Source organism: Vipera berus (assembly GCF_964194415.1).
Source record: "Vipera berus genome assembly, chromosome: 8".
In the NCBI taxonomy this organism is placed as follows: domain Eukaryota; kingdom Metazoa; phylum Chordata; class Lepidosauria; order Squamata; family Viperidae; genus Vipera; species Vipera berus.
The window spans coordinates 7055217-7081978 of record NC_138211.1 but is presented as its reverse complement, the minus strand read 5'-3'; the positions used below and the strand labels follow the sequence as shown (position 1 = coordinate 7081978).

At 42.4% G+C, this 26762-nt stretch overlaps 1 protein-coding gene across 6 annotated transcripts; it reads left to right on the top strand.

The window, feature by feature from the left end:
• The first annotated feature begins 1424 nt into the window (after window positions 1-1424).
• NFRKB (nuclear factor related to kappaB binding protein) lies at window positions 1425-25950 on the top strand. 6 transcript variants are annotated; one of them, XR_014027266.1, is made up of 29 exons: window positions 1425-1542; window positions 2742-2835; window positions 3047-3146; window positions 3655-3810; window positions 4741-4942; window positions 5923-6050; window positions 6229-6403; window positions 7323-7424; window positions 8181-8254; window positions 9018-9102; window positions 9493-9694; window positions 10309-10417; window positions 10780-10906; window positions 11837-11902; window positions 12163-12242; window positions 12325-12368; window positions 13364-13424; window positions 14206-14380; window positions 14782-14888; window positions 15392-15515; window positions 16386-16465; window positions 17668-17888; window positions 18397-18676; window positions 20778-21044; window positions 21751-22539; window positions 22819-22925; window positions 23977-24112; window positions 24352-24591; window positions 25263-25950. XR_014027266.1 is itself a non-coding variant. In XM_081334043.1 (29 exons), the coding sequence occupies exons 5-29, from the start codon at window positions 3676-3678 to the stop codon at window positions 24475-24477; spliced, it is 4002 nt and encodes a 1333-aa protein (XP_081190169.1). In that variant the 5' UTR covers window positions 1436-1542; window positions 2097-2353; window positions 2742-2835; window positions 3047-3146; window positions 3655-3675; the 3' UTR covers window positions 24478-25214. The 6 variants fall into 6 exon arrangements, 5 of the variants coding, with proteins under 5 accessions (XP_081190171.1, XP_081190168.1, XP_081190170.1 ...); XM_081334043.1 differs by lacking the exon at window positions 25263-25950 and adding an exon at window positions 2097-2353 and having other exon boundaries at window positions 1436-1542; window positions 24352-25214; XM_081334045.1 differs by lacking the exon at window positions 25263-25950 and having other exon boundaries at window positions 13367-13424; window positions 24352-25214.
• The last annotated feature ends 812 nt before the right edge of the window (window positions 25951-26762 follow it).

Below are 26762 nucleotides of genomic sequence, written 5' to 3'. Positions count from 1 at the left end.
AGGCTGAAAAAGCCAGCACCCTCCTAAACATAGCCGTGCTCTCCTAATCCCTTAGCAATATCCCTTTTATTCTTTGAAGCCAACTTTATGTACGTTTCTTGGGAATATCGCTTTGGTGAGGGAATCCACTAAATCAGTGGTTCCCAACCTTTTGTATACCCCGCGCCCCTAGAACGCTTCTGATATATTCTCTCCCCCCTTAGGAAAGTTCGAAATAACAGCAACGAATTATGCATATACACTGTAATTTTGAAAACCCAAGTTTTCAAAGACCACTGTTTGCTTTCTTGTAGTCCATTTCCAGGTTCTTTGTCTCCCAGACAGTTCATCAGGAAGCAGCAAAACAGTCCCTTTTGTTCCCATGAGGCTCTCAGTTCACCACCAGCACATTCTCCTGCATTGGGCTTCGTTCACAGCAGCAGAAAATAGAACATGAAGAGCTGCTTTCCTTGCGGAACATGCCAGATTCGGGGCTGTCTTTGCATTCAGCTATGTAGGCATGGAGCTGAGTGACAGATGCTTCCCCCTCACACTGATGCTTGATGGTCTCATAGGACCCAGTGATAAGAGCAATGAAGAGGCTGAGCACCATGTAGATGAAAAGGCTGATGAAGGTGTACAGGTACAGTTGGCTGAAAAGCCACACCAAGTAGCTGCTCTGCTGCACGCTAGCGAATGTCACAAACATGTCATCGCCATTGATGAGGGAGAACAAGCACTCAGACACCATTGAGAGCGAGCGGAACTTGACATGATAGGGACCCAGGACTATCCATCCACAGAAGCAATAGCCCAGGTAGATCACTGCCACACAGCAACAGAAGCGGATGACATTGGGTAGGGCAACCCTCATGGTAACAATGAGAATATTGTATTCCAAGTTTTCCAGCCCCCTGGAATATCATCTCGCACCCCCTGCGCTAAATGTTAGTTAGGTCTCCCTGAATTCGCAGAGAGTCTCTCAGTGGCGCAGGAACAACTACCGCACCCAAGACAACCGCACCACTTCCCCCTTGATCAGAGTCACATCGTAGTTTTATCACAGGCAAGCCAACCGTTGCACAACCTGCAAATCTTGGATAAGCATTGCCCTTAGACACGCATCGTGCAAAGTCAGCCCGCTTGATTAGCTCGTAGCAGAGGGCATGACTGCCCACTGCCCAATTCCGGAAGACCGCGAAGCGCCCAGCTGGCGCTGCCCGGGCATCGCCTTCTGCAGCAAAGGTGCGCAAAGCCCAGCGCGAGAAAGCCGCGCCCGCGCCTGCGCAGGGGAGGCGCGTGCGCGTAAGCCACCCGTAGCAGTCAGCAGGTCGCGCATGCGCGCGTTCCGGTCCTCCTCTTCCCGAGGAGGAGAGGCGTTTCCGCAGCAGGGAAGGCGACTGCGGCTGGAAGGCTCTTCGGGCCTCGAGCGCGCATGCGCATCCCGCCCTCCGTCCACGCCTCCCCCGTTCCGCGCGTGGACGCCGCCGCCGCCGCCGCCGCGGCGACCTGGAAGCGGAATGCGGCGGAGGAAGGCCGCGCGGCCGCCGGAGGGCTGCTGAGGTAACCAGGGTAGCGGGAGGAGAGATGGGATTTGGGGAGGGCTTGACCCGCGTGTGGTGAGTTGTGTGGAAAGGAAGGGGGGGAGGGCGAAGATGCCCTCGCCCCTCCCCCCCCCGCTTTCACACGTGCAAAAGTTGCCCCCTGACTGTCAGCTGAGATTTCTCCTTCATGATATCTATGGAGGTTCTCGGTCAGACTGTCCCAAAGATGTTTTTGTTTTTTTCCCCACGAGGAAATCAAGAAAGTCCAGTGGCCTCGTGAGAAAGCGTCTTTGGGATTTATTTATTTTTATTTTATTTATTTTATTATATTTTTATACCGCCCTTCTCCCGAAGGACTCAGGGCGGTGTACAGGGCAATAAATATAAAAACGGAATACAAAAGTTAAAAAACGATTAAATATTGTGCCCAAGTTTAAAACAGTAATTAAGAACATATTAAAACCCCAACCCTAACCCATCAAACCAGGTTAGGGATATTCATGTCATGTTGTTGTTGTTGTTGTTGTTGTTGTTGTTATTATTATTACCATTAATTGTCGCCTGGGTGTCTAGGTTTCCCTCAGCAGTGGCTGAAAAATACTGTACTCAAGTCATTTGTTTGGGGGGGGGGTCCCTGCACGAAGACACCCCCCCCCCCCCCGCCACCTCCTTCTCCTCGCCTTGAGTTTTGGTGGGTCAGGAAAAGAGGAGGATAAAAAGAGAAGGAAGAACAAAAGCAGGAAGAAGGAGGAGGAGGAGGGAAGAAGAAAAGGAGGGAAGAAGAAGGGAAAGAGGAGGAGGGAAGAAGAGGAAGAAAATGAGAAACTAGAGTAAGAGCAAAAACAGATCAGAAGGCGGAGAGAAGAAAAATATTTAAAAAGATACAAAGCATCATCTTTCTTTCTTTGAGGCTTTAGTGGGTTTTTTTTTCCCTCAGGCAAGATGGCTTATCATAAAATTGTCCCCGCTGAAATATACGGTCGTTGATGGAACTCTTTTCTTTTACGATATGAATGAAGTTACAGACAGCTTATTTTTAAGGGGCTGATGTTGTTTTTCAGAATCAAGCGAGTTCTTGTTTTGACAAAAGAGTATTTTTGCAAAAAGTACATGAAATGTTCATTTGAAATAGAGTTGCATTGACATGATTCGGGCAATAAAAGAAAAAGCTGTAGAGGGGAATGTTGCTAATGAATGCTAATTTTATTTTTTTTCCAGCATCAATGTATTTCAGATGGCAGCTATGAGCCTTTTTCTTCCTTGTCTAACTAATGTTCATGGGTTGTAGTGTACATCAAATAAAAATTCCAAGGTAAGCAATCTGTTTTCAGTCATTTGTACATTTGTTTCAAAATAAGCACTGCAGTTATATTAAGTATATTACACATGCATAAAATTAACTTTTGAAAATGTATTCCAATTTAAATAATTATGTTCATATAATCTTGGATTAGTGGGGTACTTGGCATTTTGCTGTTTACCCTCTCTTGTTTAACACATTTTTATCTTGTTTATTTGGAAAGTCATCTCGTCTAAAAAGAGAGAGAGAGATCTGTAAGCATTGGGGAGTATCAAGAAAAGGCAAAGGAAGAAGATCAATTCTTTTAAGTCCAGAAAGAAATGGTAAACATTTTGTACTTCAGGTTAATTTGATTGTCCTTTCCTTGGCTATTAATTTGGGGTTCCTGTTTGTTTGGCAGACAAGTGGAGTAAGAATTGTTCCAGTTTTTAAGATATTCCATCTCAGGATAGCCATGAGGAATAGCTGAACTTAGCTGGGAATAGCTGGGAAGGTAGAAGAAAACAATTGTTCTATCTCTGGCCCATATAAAGAGCCAGCATAGCTTTTTCTGTGACATGATCTTTCTCCAGGGGGCTTAGGATAAAAGGTTATAAGGAAAGGTAAATAGTAATGCTGGAAAAACTTTGCAATAGGAAATGAATAATGAATTCAACAGATATTCACCGCCCTGAGTCCTTAGGGAGAAGGGCGGTATACAAATCAAATAAATAAATAAATAAATATAATGCACTGCAGCACGGAATACACAGTATGTCTTTCCCCCCCTATTTTGGTAGAATGAATTGCAAAAATAACTTTTGAATTATGATAAGTTTCTTTTTGTTCAAGTGGTTCACTGGTGTATGAATAATGGACTCCCTGGATCATATGCTCACTGATCCATTGGAACTGGGGCCAACTGGGGAAGGAAATGGCACCCAAATTATGGAGGATTGTATGCTGGGATCCATACGCATTAGCCTTCCTGAAGATCTTTTGGAAGATGTGAGTAGACATCCAAGTAATAAAACAAAGATATGAACTGAACAATTATCGTTATCTTCAGAAATATTAAAGTAATCATGACATATTCTGTAATTTAGTCAGGAAATACTCAAACAGTTTTGTGTATCAGTAACTGGATCAGGATCACTTATTGAACGAGTATCACTTTGTTTCTCTTCTCTAAGTTGTGTTTCATTTTTCTTAGAATCACTTGTAAATTCAGTGAAATGGACCAGAGTTTAGAATAATTGCTTGAGTAAAAGAGGCCAAGTGTCTATTTCCTTACTATAATTCTTCGATTGTTTGAGCGACTCTTTTGGTACCTCTAAAAAAAGTAGAGTAGAAATGGAAAGCTGTTACCTGTGCGTAACTTCCAGAATGGAAATGCACTGCTGTTGAATTGATCATTAAAAAAAAGTAACATTATAGCTTTTTCTTTTATTTTTACCAAATGAACAACTGTGCTTCCAAAGGTTCTTTAGAAAGTCCTCTTGGCTTTAGAAGGAGAAATTGATTGAATCTGGATTTTGCATACAGTACTACCTTTCTTTCTGCCAAAATTAGAGGCCCAGCCTAATGACCAAATCTCCTATCTTACCTCCTCCCCACTCCTCCTTTGTGTGTTTTGCCACAGATATGTTGGACATTAAGAACCAGTTCTGTTTTCTCCAGTGGAACAAAGTGTAACTGAAGCAAGCCTCTCCTAACTACTGCTTAGGAATGAGTTCAAAACAGATTTCCCCATGTATTTTACCAGTTCATCTACCACTCCTGTTCTAGTTAATATTTGTCCTGTTTTAATGAACATTTTATTGTATCTTTGCAAGCTGTCCAGAGCTGCTAAGGGAATAAGCAGCTTATATATATATTTTTTAAAATGAAAAAGAAATCTTTTCTGATATTTTATTCTATCTGTTATATTTTGTGCAGCCTGAGATCTTTTTTGAAGTTGTCAGTCTTTCAACCTGGCAGGACGTGTTGGTGGATTCACAGCGAGAACATTTAAAAAAGTTTTTGCCCCGCTTCCCGGAAAACAATCCCGAATACCAGAATAATCTTATCTTGTCCCTATTTAATGGAGAGAACTTCCGATTTGGAAACCCGCTTCATATTGCCCAAAAACTCTTCCGAGGTCAGTGACAGTTTAACAAATATATTTTTTAGAACTCGATTTTCTCCTTAGATTTAACGGCTTGTCTTGTTTTACACCTGCTTATGAACCATTCTTATATGGGGCAGCTATATAAATACAGAAAATAAATAAATCTAGCTTCAGAATCATTGAAGATACAAGATGATGAGCTGTCATTAACTAAAATATAAAAATACTAGTTTCCTATAATAACCTTTCTATGAACTGTCGCATAAGGTTGAACATACTGCTTAATGTTTAAAGTGTTCCCAGGTACTCAGGTCCAGATGATACATGCTCTTTGTTATTACATATTTGTGTTTCACCTTTAAACTGAGAATTCAAGATGGCTTATATGAGAGGTCTCACTTGATTTTATTTCCATTAGAAACACTGTGACACACATAAAAGCAGTTGGTGTTTCAGTCACATTGTCACTGCAGCTATTTGGATTTATTTTTTTTAATCGTACACTATAAATACCCTGGCTGCAGGTGGGCTGAAAAAGTTGTGGACTTAAACTTGGAGCTACCCAGTCCCGTATATTGGCTCTTACACTGACAGTGAGCAGTCGAATGTGTATCTCTTTAAAGTCATATTGCAGACGTATAATAATAAATGTCCAAATTTCAGCAGCAGAATGTTTGACACATTCCTTGGAATTTGGTGTGATTTTTATGATAGGAATGGGAGCGTTCCTACCTCTTTCTTTAAAATCTGACAAAACAAGACTGTCTCCCAAATAGACCAGCCTTTTCCAATAACATCCGTGCTGTTGAATCTGGCTCTTCTATAGGATGGGAGATCTGACTTGGAGAAACCTCGAGTCACTTTTGTCCTTATTTATATATACAGAAATTTTGGAAGTATGCTTGGGATCCTTAACAGTTGCCAGTGTTCTTAGTAACATAATCCTTCCTCCACCGGTTGCTAGGATTAAGCAAAATAAAGGAACAACATGAATGTTGTTCTTCTTACAGATGGACATTTCAATCCCGAGGTGGTGAAGTACAGACAGCTTTGCTTCAAGTCCCAGTATAAGCGCTACCTCAGTTCCCAGCAGCAGTATTTTTATCGATTGCTGAAACAGATCCTTGCCTCCCGGAATGTAAGTATTGGAAGACACAGTGGTGGGGTATCGTGTAGACATTAAACTGTCTCTGTAGTTCGTCTTGATCACCTGTCGCCTTTGTAGAACTCTAGATCTCATGACCAGTAAAGCTAGTTCTGCAGACTTCAGAGGGCTTCAGCATCTGAAGTTGCCTTTTTCATGGTGTCTGTTTCAGCATCTGTTAGAACTCGCTAGGAAGGGAGGATCAGATCTGGCTGTGAAGAGAAAATACTCGGCAGCTGCTTATGCTGCTGAAGAACGAGATAGACGAACACATCGGCGATACCTTAAAATCCTCAGGGAAGTTAAAGAAGAATGCGGGGACACCACCCTATCCTCAGATGAAGAAGGTACTAGTGTGGATTTGGTGGGTTAATTGGAACCTTCAGGTAGAGAATAATTTAAGACAATATTTCTCAACTATGGCAGCTTTAAGATGGGAGGACTTCAACCCCCAGAATTCCTTAGCCACCAAGGCTAGCTTGGGAATTCTGGGAGTTAAAGTCCATCCATCTTAAAGCTGCCCTGGGTGAGAAACACTGTTCTAGGAACTCCTTGCTAATATAGTATCCTCCAAAAGTATAGACTGATAAAAGAACTTGGTAGTAGAAATTTATAATATGCTATTATATAATTAACTAGAGTATTTGGACTTCAGAGCCCACAATTTGAGCCAGCATAGTTAAAGGTAGGAAACTGAAGTGACAGCATATTTGCAACATACTAGGTTGAGGTAAGAATTACTCTGTATCATGTTAAACAAGATTTTAAAGTTGAGTAATCAGCAACGTTTGATGTATTCGAGGCTAAGATATTGTTGCGTGTGTTTGCTGAAGTGTAATATGTTTTTCATGTGTTTAAAACAGAAAGTGCTTTTTGATCAAGATTCTAAACCTGTTATACTCCACGGTACAGTCCACTTAAATTTCCCGTTCTGCTTAGGAAATATGTCCAGATATTATTGAGGCTATTTCTCTCAATGTGTCTTTCAACCAAAGTTATGATTACAGAACATTATTTATTTTGAAGAATGTTACTCTTTCTATTGTTGCAATCAACATACTAAAATAAAATTGTTTCCTTAGAATTAGAGTTAGAAATAGATTTAACTTAACAGTCCTTGTTTCCTTCTGGTCTTTTAAAGGTATTTATATGGTTCTAGCTTTTCTGATTAAAGAAGTGAAATTGTCAAGTTACTTAGATAGCTGATTATGTCTACAGGTTAGGAAAACAGCATCCCTCTAAAAACCTGACCGTTCTGTATTTCAGATTTGAGTTCCTGGATTCCAACCTCTCCAGGCCATTGTTCAAGTCCTGCTGTTCCTCTCAGAGTGATACCCACGTTATCAACCCAAGACATGAAAACAGCAGGTTTTAAACCATCTTGAAAAATATCTCCCCAGTAAAATTGTGCAAGATATTTATTTTTATTGGGAAAACTACTTTTTCTAGATTTTTTTTTAAAAGCTGGTTTGTAAAAGCATCTTTTCTTACCTGTGATGGACAGTAGACAATTTTAATAGAAATATGTAGGCAATAATTATGAGTCATTTTGAAGAAGAATGGTTGAGGAAGGTAGAGGTGTAAAAGAATAATGTAAATGTTACAAATTGAATAGAATACAGATAGGCCTCGACTTACAACAGTTCATTTAGTGACCAAAGTTATAACGGCACTGGAAAAAGTGACTTATAACCATTTTTCACAGTTATGACCTTTGCACCTCCCCGTGGTCACATGAAAAAAATTCAGACAGTTGGCAACTGGTCCATATTTATGGCGGTTGCAGCGTCCCGGCGGTCATGTGATCCCCTTTTGAGACCCTCTGACCAGCAAATTCAATGGGGAAGCCAGATTCGCTTAACAACCATGTTACTAAATTAACAACTGCAGTGATTCACTTAACAACTGTAGCAAAAAAAAAAAAGATTGTAAAGCAGGGCAAATCTCACGTAACAAATGTCTCCCTTAACAACAGAAATGTTGGGCTCAATTCTGGTTGTAAGTTGATGACTACCCGTAGAGTAGAGCAGGACAGGACAGGACAGGACACAATATTCATTGTGATATAATTTTATGTAAATATATTCACATCATTTTAATACTATTGGGCTTCTCTGCCACCAGATAAATTGGATTTCGGTGAGAATAGCTTGAAGATGATGCTGAAGACACACCATGAAAAGCGCAAGCGACAGCCAGTAAGTTAAATTGGAGATGGCTGCTCTTTAATATTTAGTGATTGACGCCATTTAAAGTAGCAGCGGAGGACTCTTAACAGGCCTGACTTCCTTTCTCTCATGCTAATATGTACTCAAACATCTTAACTGTGTTGAATGAGTTTATTTATTCCCACAGAAATATATAGAGGGCTCCAACCTAAATTTGGTTAGTTGGCAAAGGAGGAAAGCTAGAGTAAGACTGAAGAAAACAGAAACTTAGACCTATTAGAGGGGATGTTATATTACTAATTATATGTTTGAATATGGTTAAGAATAGATTGCTAGAAGTAGAAGTTTTATTATAACTAGATAGGATTTTGTAATCAGAATATCATATCTTGGTGTGAAAAGGGAAATAAGAATATGCTAAGAACTTTGAATAAGTGAAGCTTTTGGTTACCCAAATATAGGTTGCTTAGAAATTATAAATGATCGGGATATTTTGAGCATGGATGGGAAATTAAAATGGAAAAAAGCAAAAATAGGATATGGACTGAATAAATGAATATTGAGTGCAAATGCAATTAAGATATGTTTTGGTTAGAAAAGATATTCTAAACTGATATTATTGACACCATTAGAAAAATGTAACAAATGTTGATATGCGACTGTATATTTGCTAACAACGATAAGAATTGTATTTGATTAGTGTGGAAAAATGTCTATTACCAGAAGAAGAGGAGATGTATTGGAGGGTGTAATATTGGATTTAAACCTGATTTTTGTTTGCTGTCCTGCACAGAATCACCCTGATTTGATGACAGGGGACCTGACTTTGAATGACATCATGACACGTGTGAATGCTGGCAGGAAGGGATCTTTGGCAGGTCAGTGAATCAGATGCAGCAAACTTGTGCCTTATCAGTGGTTCAAGTGAAACTTTTTACATTTCTCCAAAAAGATGCATGAGAATTAAAGGCTATATATCTTCAAGCAAAAAAGCAGAATCCCAGTATGTCTGTCACCAAATAAATGTGTACAGTCACAGCTGTTATATACAAGTACAGCTGCAACTATATGCATGTTTATTTTGGGATAAGTGCCACTGAACTAAGAATCTGCTTCCTGATAAGCATTCAAATAGTTATATGATTAATGTAAAGAGATTTTTTAAATTCTTGGTACATAGTAGTAATACGTATGTTTCTAAATTATAGATTGTTTTAAAAACTGTTTTGTAACCTAAGTAAATCTCTTTTCTCTCTTTTTTAAAAAAGCCTTGTTTGACCTTGCTGTCCTCAAAAAGAAGGTGAAGGAAAAGGAGGAGAAAAAGAAAAAGAAGCTAAAAGTGATTAAATCTGAGGCGGAAGATTTCTCTGAATCTCTTGGCAACTCTGAAGGGCTCCATCCTGTTTCTCAGAATCCCTCCCCCATCCCTCCCCTGTGGGATCCCCCATCCCTTCCATCTGTTAAAGAAGAGTAAGTCATTTCCAAAGGGAATGGCATTGTATATGTAACTCCCCAAAACGTAAGATAAATTATAGTTGTAATGAAACTAGTTCTGGCCACATTGGAATTAATCAACATGAAAACATTTTGCTCTCGGTAGCGAAGTTTCATACTCAATATCCCATGCATCAATTAATCTGTTGTAAGCTGCAAACGTGTCAAATAACTATAATTAACGGTAAGGCACAGAGACAGATTAAGTCAGTTTACAACATAGACATGAGTCCAATAACGGAGGAGACAATTATTTACGAATACATCTCTATATTCAGATGAGGAAGTGTAACACACAATTCTCTTGTTTTAAAGCTACAGATTATGACTGAAAAAGCACCTAAGTGTGCTGGGGAGAAGTTTGGGTTAAGTAAGAGAAGGATATTCAGATGCATAATTGGGTCAGTCACAAATTTATTAGGTAACCTTTTTAACACAGCTCCCAGATTACATGATTGATCTCTCTCGTATTGGGGTATCTGGAATAATGTGTGTGAAAATGCTTTGACCACAGAATGATATATCAAGTGTGATTGCCGTGATACCTGAGTACTTTAATTAAGTTAAAATTAACCTACCCTCTTCCCAAGGCCTCTTGAAGACATCAAGCCGTCTCTTGGAGTGAATGAAATCTCTTCCAGCTTCTTCTCTCTGCTTCTCGAGATCCTATTGTTAGAGGGTCCTACTAGTCTCTCAATGGTAAGAGCTTGTTTTCGCATCTCGGGATGCCTTTCTAGAATTGGAATTATTCAGGCTAGAATTCTATTAAGACTAGCCTTCCAAATTCAGGGGACTCGTTTTGTGTCGGTTGCCTTTTCTCTTTTCCTCGACCACGCACAGCTTTCAGCACCGTGATTTCCACTTGCCCAAGTGGAGTCAGGCATTGCCGAAAATTGAATTAATAAATAATAAATAGCCCTATGTGGAGGCTAGGGTCTCTCTAGTTTTATTTGTTTGGCAGCTGAGTTAGCCATGTACGACTCTGAGCTTCACGTTGAATGTCAGGCCATTCCCAGTTTGGGTAATTAGTATAAATTTTACCTGTCATTTTGTTTCTTCAGCTTGAAGATAAAGTGATGGACTGGCAGTCTTCTCCTGCCAGCACATTAAACAGCTGGTTCTCCTTTGCCCCCAACTGGTCAGAACTGGTTTTACCTGCCTTGCAATATCTCACCGGAGTCAGCAGAGGTGAGACACTTTTTTGGGTGACTATCCAAAACAAGTGATTCCAGGAAAGCTGAAAATTAGCGGTTACTTGGTACTCACCAAAAATTTAAGCTAGCTAAACAAGTATTTTAAGCTAAAGAAGTGTTGCTTATACAATTTGGTTGGAATTTGCTTATATCCAATCTGTCCTCCTTGTTTGATTTTTTTTTATACAAACCACTTAATGTCAAAGGATGGCAGTTTTCAGAATGAATACCTTGTTGATATCATGCTTGTCTTTCTCTCAGATTTATTCAGTTAAAACAACCTTTTGATGCTGAAGAAATGTCTTCAAAAACTTTATTCAACATGATAAAAAAATAGAGAACAATATTTTTTATCTGGGTGTTTCACGTTGTCAAATCTGTGTGGCTTTAACTATTAAAGAAAATCTTTCACAAATAAAAAAAAATCTTATGCCTGTAAGAGTTGTGCTACATGTTTGCAATTTTATTTATTTATTTATTTATTTATTTATTTATTTATTTGTTTGTTTGTTTGTTTGTTCTTATATACCGCCCTTCTCCCGAGGGACTCGGGGCGGTGTACAGAGTAAGGTAGGTATACAGATTGAACAATAGTGAAAAACAATAGTAAAAATGTTGTGTTGCACTACCATTTTCATGCCAGATTTTAAATACAAATTTTCTTGTGGATTACTTTGCAATGGAAAATACAGATTTCCCAAGTATACTGATGCATCTAGCTACAGTTCATGCTAGGATAGAAGTCCATGGATTCAATTGCAAAGTTTTTGGAGAGGGCATGCATGACAGTTTATAGAAGAACACTCATGAGCATTGACTGAAGTTTGCATTTTCTGTAGGTTGAACTTTAATCCAGTACTACAGTCTGAATGATATAAAAATATGTTACAGTTGGCCTAAATGTAGTAAAATGCTTTTGTTACAGATGCTTCTTCCAGTTTTTCTCCTTTTGTTGAATTCAAGGAAAAAAGTCAGCATTGGAAACTGATAGGTAAAAGTAGCTAAGCTGCCTTCTCCACTCTTCTTACTAAATATTGTCAGTTAGATAGATCTGTATACGTTTACTTTCTTCTCTTTCCTAATTTCTGTTGTGGCGGAAATAAATGCCAATAATATTTCCACACTTTTGCAATCTTTATAGCAGAAGGATCAAGTGTGGGAGGGTGGGGTATCCCAGCATCTACAGTGTGGCTGTTGTAGTGTTAGTATTAGTGGTAGATGATAATCTGTGTGTCTTGTTTTTATCTCTAGGCTCTTCCCAGGACCACGAGAAGGAGCTAGCCGCTCTCTTCCAACTTTGGTTGGAGACGAAAGACCAAGCTTTCTTCAAGGTGAGACCAATATTTATATCAAGTGGTACAAGTCACGCTGGCTAATCCATCGTGTTTCATAATATTTCTTTCTCTTTGTCAGGACAATGAAGACAGTTCAGATGCTACCACACCAGTCCCCCGAGTGTGAGTATTTATGGATTTCAGAAGTCTTTTTTTTTAAAAAAATTGAACTTTGCCTAAACCTTAAAATCAGTCTTAGCAGTCAGTACTAAATGCAGTCCAGGAAGGTTCATGCTTCTCCTGCTGCTAATGACTAATTCTTAGCTACATTTTGCGTGCAAAAGTAAAGATAAATTTTAAATAATTCAAAGAGCTAGAACAATATTATTAGTGATTATCTTTTCCGTTTTGATGATTAATGATTTTCTAAAATTACGTTCATTCACAATCCTAGCATACATGGAACGCAGATGTCCATTGCACTAGGAATAACTTAGAATTATATCCTTTTCATTTATTAATCAGTCACATGTCCCTCTTATCAGAGGTGCTTAAAAATGCGATAGGCATTCCTGTGTTCATAATGCTCAAAATTGGTTTCTAGCTTTTCTAAAATTGGCTCGCATATATTTCCAATTATTTTCTCTGACTTTCATCAACTTTTTTGATTCGTATTAGTTTGAACAAGGTAGCCAGCACAGCTGCCAAGAAAAGATTAAAAAAATATTTTCCTTCCCTATTATTGTTACAGTTTCTCTGTACAGGTCGTTCTCAACATACAACCAGTTGCTTAGTGACCATTTTAAGTTAATATCTAGTTATGACCCAAATGCAAAGTTCCAGGGCCGCCTCCCCCCCCAACCTCTTAATAGCCATGTAATTTCATTTTGGGCACTCAGCAACTGTCCCACATTTATGGCCTATTGCAGTCATGTGACTGTGATTTACAATTTTTTTTGTGTGTGTTTACTTCCCATTTCCTGCAGAAAACGTCCATTGGGGACAGTGGATTTGTTTACTTAATTACCACAATGATTCACTTAACGACTGCCACAATAAAGGTTGTGAAATTGGGCATGGTGGTGGCCCGCTTAACAACCTGCATGACTTATAACTGTAACTCTAGACTACCTGTAGTCGTTACAACTCGTTGAATCTCAGGCTGTTGTCTGTTTCAGAAGGACAGACTATATAGTCCGGCCTAGCACTGGAGAAGAGAAACGTGTTTTCCAGGAACAGGTAAGGATAGCAAAGATTCAGCCTCAGATACAGTTGCAGTGGCTCTTAAGTGCTTTCCAGCCCTTTTCCCAGTCTCCAACAACGTCACTACCCCTACAATAAAACTGGTCTTTGTTGCTTTGCACAAGCATCTTGATGCAACAGTCCAAAACAGGTCTTTTGAGTCACAAACCAGCAATTATAAATTGCTCCGTTACCTCCGGCATATGCTCAAATTACCCCCAGTTTAAGAACCCCTGGGCCATCGCTCTGCCTCAGTTCAGTTTTGTTCCGGTTAATGGGATCAACATTTTGAATGTTCATTGTTCATCATCTGCATTGCACATCCTGCCTAGGGAAATGCTAAATGCACGTGTTTAAATCCTGCAGATCGCTGTCAGCCGAGTCTTAGAATTTTCAGTGAAAACAAATGGGGTATTTTCATCTTAGCGCTTCAGATAAAATAGATGGTATCATTTTTTTTGGTTCAGAAGCAAATTGTCATACTGCCAGTACTTACTTCTCTTTCATATGGTACTTGATTTCCCCCCCCCCCATCCCCACCTTCACTCTATCTGTTGTTCATTACATTTCTCAAGCAAACATTACACCTGGAAGTTCTGCAAATCCATCTGACTGTGTAGCTTTTCTGGCAGAGAGAGACTTCTCCCTCCATGTGCTTCCATTTGTATTTAAATATGATCAATATTTACCATTAACCGTACATATTAACCTATGTTGCTCTGCTGTCTTCTTCTCCTGTGAATCTCTTATTCGGGTGTCCATCCTTTTATGTCTGCAGGAACGTTATCGATACAGCCAACCTCACAAAGCTTTCACTTTCTGTATGCATGGCTTTGAATCTGTGGTGGGCCCTGTGAAAGGAGTGTTTGATAAGGAAACATCTCTAAACAAACCCCGGGAACATTCTTTGTTGCGATCAGATCGGCCTGCGTATGTCACCATATTGTCTCTTGGTAAGTTATTGGTGTGTGTGTGTGTGTGTGTGTGAGAGAGAGAGAGAGAGATAGATTCCATATGTGTCCATTGAATTTTGCAGTAGGAGGACATGAGCAATAACATAGCAGGATAGAATTTAAATTCGTTTTTAGTTTTAAAGTTATGTTGTAAAGCCATCTTGAAAATTATTTATTGAAAGGTGGGATAAAAAGATCCTCACTACATTACGATTCCAAGTTTAATTTTTGAAAATTGGCAAATAAAAGAGCTGGGCTGCAAAGGCATGACACACACAGAGGAGATAGCAAGATGAATGTATCGTTTGACAATGCAGAGTAGCCTCATAGCTTTCACAAAGTTCCAGAGGATTCTGTCAGGACCTTGATTGATTTTTTTTTTTTTTTTGCTGTCATCTCAGTTCGAGATGCTGCAGCCCGTCTTCCAAACGGAGAGGGGACCCGTGCTGAAATTTGCGAGCTTCTGAAGGACTCCCAGTTTCTTGCTCCTGATGTCACCAGTGCTCAGGTAAGCCGGATATGTTTAAGCCACATTACTGGTGTCTCAGAATCCCCATAAATACCTGTGTTTATTTCAACTGAAAGTAGTGACATGTTGCGATCATTTTTTAAGGCTGTAGTTTAGTAGAATGTGAATGGAGTTGCAGAGTAGCTAATGGAGTCGCAAAATATGTTTTTATAAATTTTTGATTATTTCTCCGCAAACTGATAATTGGCAGGGATAGGATCTGCTACTGCAGCTGGGTTATCTTAGAATCAAAGCTGCAATAAAAGATGTAGACCTTAACTTTAGATCTACAGATCTTTCTGTAGATCTGAATATCCAGAGAGCCTTAGGTGTGTTTTTCATCCATCTTGCCTCAGCTTGGAATGGTTAGGGTATCCAGTTCCTACTTGGGGCACATATTTCTCGTGCTTTAAAAACATTCTTTCCCTATAGTCTCTCATAGCTGGCTTCTAAATTCACCAAGTCCTTTGCACCCCTGATTTCATGGTGAATCCTTTTCTTAGGTTAACACTGTGGTGAGTGGTGCTTTAGATCGATTGCACTATGAGAAAGACCCCTGTGTAAAATACGATACTGGTCGCAAACTATGGATATATCTCCACCGAGACAGGAGCGAAGAGGAGTTTGGTAGGTATTGGCTGGAGGGACCTAACAGTGTTTAGCTTATTGTAATGTCAGTTTGTTGCAAACGTAAAGTCAGGCCTGCACCGTCCTCTTACGTAACACTCATTGCGTCACAGAAATGAAGCGGGGGGGGGGGCCCAGCTGCTGCTCTTTACCATAAAAAGTGTCTTGTTTCTCAAATGGACTATTTGGATGTCAGTATACACTCAATTCATGTTATGGGGTACCCCATATCTAACCCTAACCCATATATAAACTGTATGAAAACTGGATTCCTTCCTTCCTTCCTTCCTTAATTCCTTCCTTCCCTTCCCTTCCTTCCTTCCTTCCTTCCTTCCTTCCTTCCTTCCTTCCTTCCTTAATTCCTTCCTTCCTTCCTTAATTCCTTCTTTCCTTCCTTCCTTCCTTAATTCCTTCCTTCCTTCCTTAATTCCTTCCTTCCCTTTCCTTCCTTCCTTCCTTCCTTCCTTAATTCCTTCCTTCCCTTCCCCTTCCTTCCTTCCTTCCTTCCTTCCTTCCTTCCTTCCTTGTTTTGCCATCTTTACTATAAACTTTGCCATTACTGAGAGGATACACACAATATTCCTCTTGTTCTCTCTGAATAGCCATCGCTTTCTCATATTCATAATTTAAAGTGACAGACATTAAAGCTGCCTATAGGAACAGGATTTCGCATCATAAATGTGCCTTTAGAACATTAGCAATTTCCATGTACGACGCAGCTGTGCTAGGCTGAGAAATTATGTCACCCAGCAGAGGGGAGCTCTTGGAATCACACATGTATTTTTGGTAAGGAAAGGGCTGCCTAGGTGTGCATGTCTCTCCCTCTCAGCATCTGTTTGAGAACTGTTCCTGCTCCTTCCTTCCTTCCAGAGCGGATTCATCAGGCCCAGGCAGCTGCAGCAAAGGCCAAGAAAGCACTTCAGCAGAAGCCGAAGCCTCCTGCAAAGACAGTAAGTTGCCTGGCGTAGTTTTTGGCGCAAAGAATTTCAGAAGAATTATTTACTACCCTACCTTGGGTATGAGAATGAGGTGGCTGGATGGAGTCACCGAAGCGGTAGGCGTGAGCTTAAATGGACTCCAGGACAGGAAGGCCTGGAGGAGCGTTGTCCATGGAGTCGCGATGGGTCGGACACGACTTCGCAACTAACAACAACCACCACCTTGGGTAGAGATTGAAGTTTCTTTGGCCATATCCTGTTCTGATTCCAGCGACAAACAAATAGTTTGTATTCTTAAAATGTGTTGGACCAGGGACCGGTTCTGTGGAGAGAGGTTTTTCCATGGACCGGAGGGTGCGTGGTTTTGTGTGCTGTCTGCATCTCGCGGATGGGGCTTTGTTTGTGCGGACCGGGGGTTGGGGACAGCTGTGTTGGACCAATTCTAATTTCGGGAAAATGAGTCTGCAGGAGAAGAGAGTTCCAGAGAGTCTGTGTTCCCTTACGGACTTTGATTGGGAGACATAGATGAAGTCACAGAAGAACATTCCCATCGTAGTTAAGTGTCAACCTCAGTTTCTGGTCCGAGGAGTTGCATTTAAGCAAAAGTAAACGCAAGACTTTCTGAGTTACTCCCGAGCTACTTAGAACAAGGGGTGGGCAATCAAAATGGAAGCTGCAGATTTGTATGAATGGGTGGGGACGTAAAAAAGGATTGTTATATTTTACTCTCTCATGAATAATGTAAGTTGCAGTTGAATATTATCTGCAAAACAGCCAGCGAAAAACATTCTGCATATGATAAACAATAGGCCAAGGATAGAAAGTTGCAGTTGCTTTCAGCAATTGTTGCCTTTTTACTGCGTAGAGAGTTGCTGCTTGTTTTTTGTGCTTCCTCTTAAACCTGGGCACAGCTAGCTCATAAGGACTGAGTCTGATCAACCATCCATCTTGTGGAGCTCTGCCTATAATGATCAGCAGCGGGTTTCTCGATCTTCTCAATTCCATCTGAAATTGTCCGTGGCTGCACGGCAGGCATTTTCAATACAAAGTGTTTGCGGTATCCTTGAAATGCAGACCATTTTTTAGAAGGTCTGGGCTGTTGTTTTTTTTCCCCCCACTCTGAACCTGTCCAGATTGTCAGAGGTAAATGCAGTGTGTGTGTGTGTGTGTGTGTGTGTTCTCCATGGAAGTAAGCTCCTTTGTTGACATTGTAGAAATCGATCACCAAAGAGAGTTCGGCGAAAGCGGGGACCACCAGCACTTCAGAGCCCAGCCATCTGAGCGTTAGTGACTCCAGCATGCCACCAACCCCTGTAACTCCAGCGACGCCTGCCTCGCTCCCTTTGCCAGCAATGCCCATTTCGCCCCCTCCTGTCTCGGGGGTTAGCAAGACTCTGTCTTGTGTTGCAACAGAGCCAGCAAAATCCAACCAGAGGTAATTTCTCTTGTTCACCTTAATAAAAAGTTGGGAGCGGATTGGAAATATCTCCAGGTAAAATAAAGATAAGGCAGGGGTAGGGATTTACATAGGGTGCTAAATAGGTTTTAACCTGTAAAAAAAAAGGGGGGGGGGAGGGAGAATATAACCAACGGTGCAAGATTTCCTGGTTACGTAGCAGGTGGCATAAGAATCGGAAATATTTGGAAACCGTTGCTGAGTGGTTTGGTTTGTTTGAAGAATGCAGAAATATTGGCAGGCTTTCCCAGCAATCTGGGGAAATGTCTACTGAGTAGTCTTTCAGGTTATAAACTGTTCTTGGAACTGTTTATTTTTTTATTTATTTTTTTATTTATTTTTGAGAAGGGAATGACCTGTGTTTTGTGCCACCTTCTTTTAAGCGCTTGATCCAGTTGAAACTCAGTGTTCTAGAAGAAAGGTTGTCTCTTTTTTCCCCCTGTACACTCAACAGGATTGTTTGTTTGTTTGTTTCACTGTTGCACAGCATCCTTTTGGTATCTTCTCCTACCATGCCCCAGCTTGGTACGTTGCTCTCGACTCCACAGAGCACCCAGTCACAGCCGGGAACTCACTTGTCTACCCCACGGACAGCTAGCCACACCACTTCCTCAGCTCTTCCTCAAGTCCGAGTAGTTACAGCTCAGTCCAGCCTTCCCCCTTTGTCTCAGCCAGCCCAGGTGGTAGCACAACAGCAGCCCTCTCTAGCATCCATACCTCAGATCCGGGTTCCTTCCACTTCTGTGCAAAGCAAAGTATTCTCTCAGGTGAGTGACACCTGTGAATGAGCACAGGTGTTAGTAATCTTCCTCCCAGGTGATCCCTCCCTCACTACTGAACATAGATTCACCTCTGTAACTTTTACATCTTTGAGGAGCAGTCGTACGCAGCATAATTCAATGCATCGAAAGTAAGGTATCTAAATACCGTATATACTTGAGTATAAGCCGAATTTTTCAGCCCACTTTTTGGGCTGAAAAATTCCACTTCGGCCTATACTCCAGTCAACAAAAAAACTTACCGAGGACTTGTGCGCGGCCGAGGCTTTGGTGCTTCCGGGATCGCGCGCACCTCTCCCAAGCCACTGCCGTCCGGAGACCTGCCGAAGTTTGGGGAGGTGCGCGCCTCCCCAAACCTCCCCAAACGTCGGCAGGTCTCCGGACGGCGGTGGCTTGGGAGAGGTGCGCGCGATCCTGGAAGCACCGAAGCCTCGGCCGCGCGCAAGTCCTCGGTAAGCTCCGGGCGGTCACTTGCTTCGCGTCTCCTGAGGGAAGGGGGGGCGACTGGAGCGGGCGTGTTTCCTCGCCTGCTGGGCGCCGCGATTTGCCCGGGGAACGCGCGGGCCCCGAATGGCAGCGTGGAGCGAGGAAGCGGACAGCCAGGGCTTCCCCGAGAGCCGCGGCCACACAGGGTATTCCTGTGTATTCAGGCTTGCAAAATGGCGGATCGAGCCTCTGCTGGCGGCAGAGGCTTGCATAGCGCGGATCCAGCCTCCGCCGGCGGCGGAGACTTGCAGAACGGCGGATCGGCTTATACTCGAGTCAATAACTTTTTCCAGTTTTTGGGGGTGAAATTGGGGGTCTCGGCTTATACTCGAGTCGGCTTATACTCAAGTATATACGGTAAATTAGACCTTTACTAGTGCCGGCAGAAAAGAGGCACAAATATAGGTACTCCCTGTCCCTAAATGACACCACAGAGACTTCCGTTTTCATGAAATCTTTGGTGGGTCTTCTTGATTAGAAAAGCAAAATACTTTTGCTTGGGACTAGCAAGTTCTCTGGAGACAGGAGGGTTCTTAACTGCTGTTGGAAGGAATCCCATCTCATTTTAGCCTTTTTAACCTATGTTTTTTATGGATAGATGTGTAAACTTGTAATCAGTCCTAGAGGAGATCAACCCTGACTGCTCTTTAGAAGGCCAGATCCTGAAGCTAAAACTCAAATACTTTGGCCACCTAATGTGAAGGAAGGACTCACTGGAGAAGAGCCTAATGCTGGGAAAGGTTGAGGGCAATAGAAGAAGGGGACGACAGAGAAGGAGGTGGCTGGATGGAGTCACTGAAGCAGTAGGCGTGAGCTTAAAGGGACTCCAGAAGATGGTAGAGGACAGGAAGGCCTGGAGGAATGTTGTCCATAGGGTCGTGATGGGTTGGACACGATTTCGCAGCTAACAACAACAACAAACTTGTAATTCTTAGAATTCCCCAGCCTGGTCAGTTTCATCCATGGGGGAGAGCTTCAGCCTCTGAACAATTTAAATCTTGTTTCCAGCAAGTGGATCCCCCAAAGCAGAGGAACAACTATGAGGAATAGCTCCCTTTATAAAATGTGACTACTTTGTATTTTCAATAGTGCATCATCAGCGGTGCTAAAAAAAGAATACCGAGTATGGGTGCGGGTGTATCTGTCTGAATTCAGTTACACTAGCTCAGGGGTAGGCAACCTCGGCTCTTTTATGACTCATGGACTTCAACTCCCAGAATTCCTGAGTCAGCATAGCTGACTCAGGAATTCTGGGAGTTGAAGTCCATGAGTCATAAAAGAGCCGAGGTTGCCTACCCCTGCACTAACTGAATTGGGATGGGGGGGGAAATGGTGGAAATGAGTCACGGACTCCAGTTACCTCTTAGATGTGCTACTTGTTTTTCCAAGTAAGTCCCGAATCACAGGAATTATTTCAAGTGCATATTGGACTAGAAACGGGTCCTGACATGAGTGCCCATATTTCCATGTTTCCAAAAGTAATTTTGGATAAGAACGATGGCTGCCTTGAAATGTTTGGTCACGTGGAGCAATCTAAAACCGAAAGGAACGGCCTTTAGATGCTATGCAGTTGCTATGATGATTGACTTCTTCTCTCTTTTAGGCTGTCATGACTGTTCCAGTCAAAGCTCAGACCAGCCCAGTCCAAGTACAGAGGACAACTGTTGCTGTAACTGGAGCAGCCAGTGTCACTGGGACAGGAATTCCTGCAACACCTACTCCCGCCCCCAAGCCAGCAATTAGTTCTTCAAACAGTGCGGCGCCCAACCCTTCCACCACTTCATTCCCCTCCTCCTCCTCCTCTTTGTCATCTTCCTCCTCATCCACCACCGTCCTCCAGAACGTTGCTGGCCAAAATATCATTAAACAGGTGAGGAGCTGCACTCTGCAAAGAAATTACTGTAGGTATTTTACTGCTAACCCTGTGCCCCTGGGAAATTCACAGCCATGCTTGGTTTATTAAGTTCTTAAATTTATTCAAATGCCGAGCAAATAAAACACATAACTCCATGTCCTTCTCGTAGACAAAGCTCAAAAGGAAGGAGATGGTAGAATGGAAGAGGAAATTCAGACCTCTGGCAGCTGCCTAATAAACTAGGAAATGGATATCAAGAGGCTACCCAGTCGTGTACTGTAGTGATGGGCCTGTTGCCCATTAATTTGCCTGTTTTTTTTAAGACCTCTGAGCAAAGGTTTTAATCACTGAAAGACACTTTCCAAATCAGCTCTTAATGACCAATTTGGCTACATGCAATATGACCAGCATAGAGCTGTGGAGGGGCAGTGGTTAGAATGCAGTACTGCAGACTATTTCTGACTGACTGCAGTTCGGCAGTTCGATTCTGACTGGCTCAAGGTTGACTCAGCCTTCCATCCTTCTAAGGTTGGTAAAATGAGGACTCAGATTGTTGCCGGGCAATAGGCTGACTTTGTAAACCACTTAGAGAAGGCTGTAAAGCACCATGAAGCGGTATATATAAGTCTTAAGTGTGATTGCTCTTGTTGGTATGGCTGCACATACATGACCAATGTTTCTTAAAACAGAAGTCCCGATCGCTACCTCTTTTGCTTTGCAGGTGTCTATAACTGGACAGCTAGGCATGAAAAGTCAGACGGGGAGCAGCCTCCCCCTTACAGCATCCAACTTCCGTATTCAAGGCAAGGACGTTCTGCGTCTGCCTCCATCCTCCATCACCACAGATGCCAAGGGGCAGACAGTTCTCCGCATCACTCCGGATATGATGGCCACCTTGGCCAAGTCTCAAGTCACTACCGTCAAACTGACTCAAGACCTCTTCAGCACTGCTGCTGCCGCTGCTGGAAGTACCCCTGCAGGGAAGGGCATCTGCGCCACTCTGCGTGTGACGTCAAGCCCCATCCAGTCCTCGGACTCTCCCGCCAAGAACAGCACCCCCACCTCTGCTTCAGCCAGTCCTGCTGGACCCACCGTGGTCAAAGTGACACCGGACCTGAAGACAGTGGAGTCTGCCGGCTCCGCCTTCCGGCTGATGCCTGCTCTAGGCATGTCTGTGGCGGACCAGAAGGGCAAAGCCATGACCACAATGGCATCCTCGGAAGCCAAACCAGCGGCCACCATAAGGATTGTGCAGGGCATGGGGGTGATGCCCCCCAAGCCTGGCCAGACAATTACAGTGGCCACTCATGCCAAGCAGATGCCTCCTTCGGTCAGCATACCTGGGACTGTGCACACCTCGGCTGTTTCTCTTCCCACCATGACGGCTTCGGTCTCCAAGGCAGTCGCCGTGGTGTCAGGAGCAGCAAGAACACCCATATCTATAGGAGCAGGGACCTCTGCTGTGCGGCAGGTCCCCGTCAGCACCACAGTGGTATCCGCCTCCCAGCCAGTAAGTAAGGTTGATTTTTCCAGAGATTCTCTGAGATGCAAAAGTCTCAGCGTTGAAGATAATAATACGCTTCATTGTTGTTCTGGTTTCTTCCGCCATTGGGAACTGTTTAGAAGTGCTGCCTGGAAGGCTTACCCGTATTGGCGATGGTTTGATGGTTTTGGGGCAGACAGTTTGGGGAAGGGGGCTTTCAAGGGAAGGGGATGTCACTTTCCTTCGAACGTGTCTAAGGCAAATGAAACGGTACCAGTCATTTCTGCCTGTTATTTATTCACCTAGGGGAAACTGCCTGCTCGAATCACCGTGCCCCTCTCGGTCATCAGCCAGCCTGTGAAAGGCAAGAGCGTTGTGACTGCGCCTCTCCTCAAAGGCAACCTTGGGGCCAAGTGAGTAATGCAGGAGGAATTGGGAATCTTCAGCAACGAATTTCTCAGGGCTGTAATCAGGCCGCTGGAAATCCAACAAAAAGAAAAAAGAAAAAAAAAAGGATTGAACGTTCTGAAATGTGTTACTTTTTTTAGCCACTGGGAAAAAAAATCTGCCTGTAGAATGGGTTTAAATAGCGTTCAGTTTGGTGCTTTTTTAAAAAGAACAACAACAACTGAATAATAGTGAATGTTGCATAACGTCTTACTTTATTTGGCTGTCCCCATTTTTTCCCCTTTAAATTTGTCAACTTCTCACCTTCTCCTGTTGTTATTGGAATGCAATCCTCAGCTCCACACAACATAAAATTTCCAGAGTGAAAAATTAATTACTGTAGTCATTATTTTTTCACAAGTTCTTTAAAGTACAAAGGGGATTTGCTGGCTATCCCTTTAGCCATATGGTAACTGCATTTCCCCACAAAGCAGTCCCCTTTGTAGTGAAATGTGCAGAATTATTCTTTTTTCTAGCATTTTCCCCACAGAGGCAAGGTCCACTTTTTTTGATGAACTGAATATTGATCCATCGGTTGTGACAGGAATTGACTCACTGGCTGCTGCCTGAGCGGTGGGCTAAGAACGGTTGGCCAAACGACACCCAGCCGGCTTGCATACCTGAGTTTCCTGGTTTTTAGCCCGGTGGCTTAACCCCTCCTCTCCCCCAACCAAATGGACTCTCATACTGAAATGTGCAGAATCCAGCTGAGATCCTGGAAACACAAAGTTTAAATTAGCGGCACTACTAGGGTGAAAGTGATGTTTCTTCCTAAGGCACAAGCACACCACCTCCTTCCCTGCTAGAGATGCTACTAGTTTGGTAAAACAACAGCTTTCGCTAGGTAAAATTTGGGAGGCGTTCCTGTCAAACTGAATCCTTCCTGACATTCTTGGGAATCTGGAGGCTGCAATAGCCAATGCAAAATTCCCAGCCTAGTGCCAATGAGTCGATCACCTGCTGCTTCCAATCCCCTCCTGACTTCCGGATGGCTTTTTTTTTCTCCTTCCCCCGCAGCATTAGCGGCTTGGGGCGAAACATCATCCTTACCACGATGCCAGCTGGAACAAAACTGATTGCTGGGAACAAGCCAGTCAGTTTCCTGACTGCCCAGCAGTTGCAGCAGCTGCAGCAACAAGGCCAGACTGCCCAGGTAAGGAGCCCCATCCGCTGTCTTCACAGCTCTGTTCCTCATCCCGATGGCTGAAGGTGTTTTGTGCGTGATTCATTGATTTGTGCAGTTAGTGCTTCGATGGGAGGTTGAGGATTTGAGGGGCATGGGTAAGGCAAGCTTTTAGTAGGAAACTTGGTGGAGCAGAGTTTTCTCCACTAGCGCTGACATTTTCTGTGGGGTAGGGGACATTTCTGATCTCATTGTCCTGTTCTCTACAGGTGCGGATTCAAACCGTTCCAGCCTCCCATCTCCAGCAGGGAACCGTCTCTGGCTCTACAAAAGCGGTGTCCACCGTAGTTGTCACAGCAGCCCCATCTCCAAAGCAGACACAGGATCAGCCATGAAAGTGTCAGCACAATTATACATTATATATATATATATATGTATATATATTCAACAAACTGTAGTTCCTTTGTGCCATTTTCGGCTGAGGGATGTCTTGCCTTGGCGATGTGCAGGTTGGTTCCCAATATACTAGAAGCAGCTCCGATGTTCTGTTGGGTTCTGAACAGGCAGAGGCACCGATAACGTGCACATCTAGTGTAGCCGGCTAGTGAAATCCACTTTGAATTTTGGATGAGGAGGAGTCCCTTTCAATTATTGGCCTGTGTTGGTGGGAAAGCATGTTTCTATAAGGGATCCTGAATTAAGACAAGGAAGAAAGGGAACGTTGGAAGTATTGGACGCTGGATTGGACTTTCTGCAATCTTGGATTTTTGTGGGTTTTTTTTTTTTGTTCCCAATGCTTTTGTCTGTTCTGTGTATTTTATGACTGTTTTTTGAGGCCTGAGGCCACTTCTGGTGCTTCTGTCGCCTGCACCAGGTTGCACAAGAAAATCTCATACATAGATGAGCTAGTTGTGGATAAAGCCGAGAGTCAAATTCTTCTTTAGTTCCCTCTACCCCGTTTTGAAAATGTTGGTGGCCTTAATGGGACAGGAAAATCGCTTCTTGAAATCACAGGAGAAGCTAACCTCCCTCCAGAGCTTGGTGACCACTTAAACTTGCTCACTTCAGTGGAGATTGAGCCTGTTGATTTTTATTGCTTTTTGAATAAAGATTACCAGACTTTATGAACAAACGTCTGATATCAGCTCAGCTACATTATCTTAACTTTTTTTTGTTACAGCATAAGCTGTCATCCTTCAAAAATGACATGAAGCACAGAAATGAATATTTCATCTCTCTGGTAAAGGAAAAATACCACATCTGTGAACCATGCTCGTTATTGAATACCACGTTCACAGTTTTGTATTGTCTTGTTTTTTAAAGTCAGAGTTGCTAGCCTTTATAATATCATCTGACAAAGTCAGATGTTAATCAAGTTTATTGTACTTTATTGCTATAAAATAGGAAACAGACTAGCTTTTACTTTGGGGTGCAATTGATCTGACATCAGAAAAGTTGGAAAAAAAATAATACACTGGGTTTTTAAACTGGCGCTTGGATAACTACTAATGAGGATTGTAGAGTACGGCAGACATATGCCATTTTCAGTATCTTCATTCAAACAATATAGTAAAATGCATAGGACAAGTATTTTGGATCTTAAGAGGAAGCCAGAGCAGTTCTGGTGAGCATGCTTGCCTTCAATCATGTGCAAGACCCAGGAGAAAAAAAGATGCCATTGTTTTCATGAATCATTAACATAATTTGCTTGAGGCAACTCTTAAAGCATCCTTGCCCTGAAGTCTGAAAAGGCGTGCGTGCATTGTTTAATGAGCAGCTGAGAGGAGCTGCTTTCACACAAGATCCAAAGCACGTCTTGGAAAGAATTTTCAGGGCATAAAGACCTCTAATAAATGCTGAAAGAATGCACAGACTTTGAAACAAAGGGACGAGCAGACTTCTGTTCTCCTTCAATGGACCATCTCATTCCACTGTCGACGTACACCCCGTATAGCACACACATCAGGGTATCTGAAGGTCCCCCAAAGGTAAACCCATTTTGCAGCAGTTGGGATTTCTCTTGCTTGAGATGCAGACCAGGACTTTAGGACATTGCCTGGAAGTTTTGCCCTGATAGCCACAAGGGTCAACGTCTCATTATATTTTCTCTTTTTCAAGCTTTCCTAGGCCTCTATTTTTCGTCTGGTTGACTCTCTTGCTCTTCTGCTCGTCAACTAGCACTTCCTTCTTTTCTCTTGCTGGATATTTTTCTCATTGGATTTTAAACCCTCCAGGTAGCGACGTGTTCCTGTGTTCTTGGGATGATCTAAAGATAATGTAAGACATTCTGATGGACTCACTAGAAAAGCTTGCAGTAAATACACCTATCAGTGATCCTGTAAAATGGCTAGGAAACGCAATCCACTGCTGTGACGGACTTTCCATTAATTATGCCTCAATTATGACGCTGAAATTATCTTTTATATATTTAGTATATCTTGCTTTTCATTCAGGAACTTCATTCGCTCACACAGTCCTATTCCCCCCCCCCCCCCATAGTCTATGATATAAATTACCGGTACCTGAGAGAGTATCTGGCCCAAATCTAATTTAAGGCACAAAAACTTTTAAAGTAACACATCAGCTTGTTGAATGTCTGAGACAGTTGGAAAAATGTTTAAAATCCATATAACAGAGAAGAGGTACCTTTTAAAACCAAATCTGCAGTGACTTTCAGCAA

Bases quoted from the DNA above. Each gene is read 5' to 3' on its own strand.
- NFRKB (XM_081334044.1), top strand. From the start codon at position 3,676: ATGGACTCCCTGGATCATATGCTCACTGATCCATTGGAACTGGGGCCA. The intron at 9,695-10,308 runs GTAAGTCATTTC...CCTCTTCCCAAG, and splicing joins CTTCCATCTGTTAAAGAAGA to GCCTCTTGAAGACATCAAGC. The intron at 22,926-23,976 runs GTGAGTAATGCA...CTTCCCCCGCAG, and splicing joins AAAGGCAACCTTGGGGCCAA to CATTAGCGGCTTGGGGCGAA.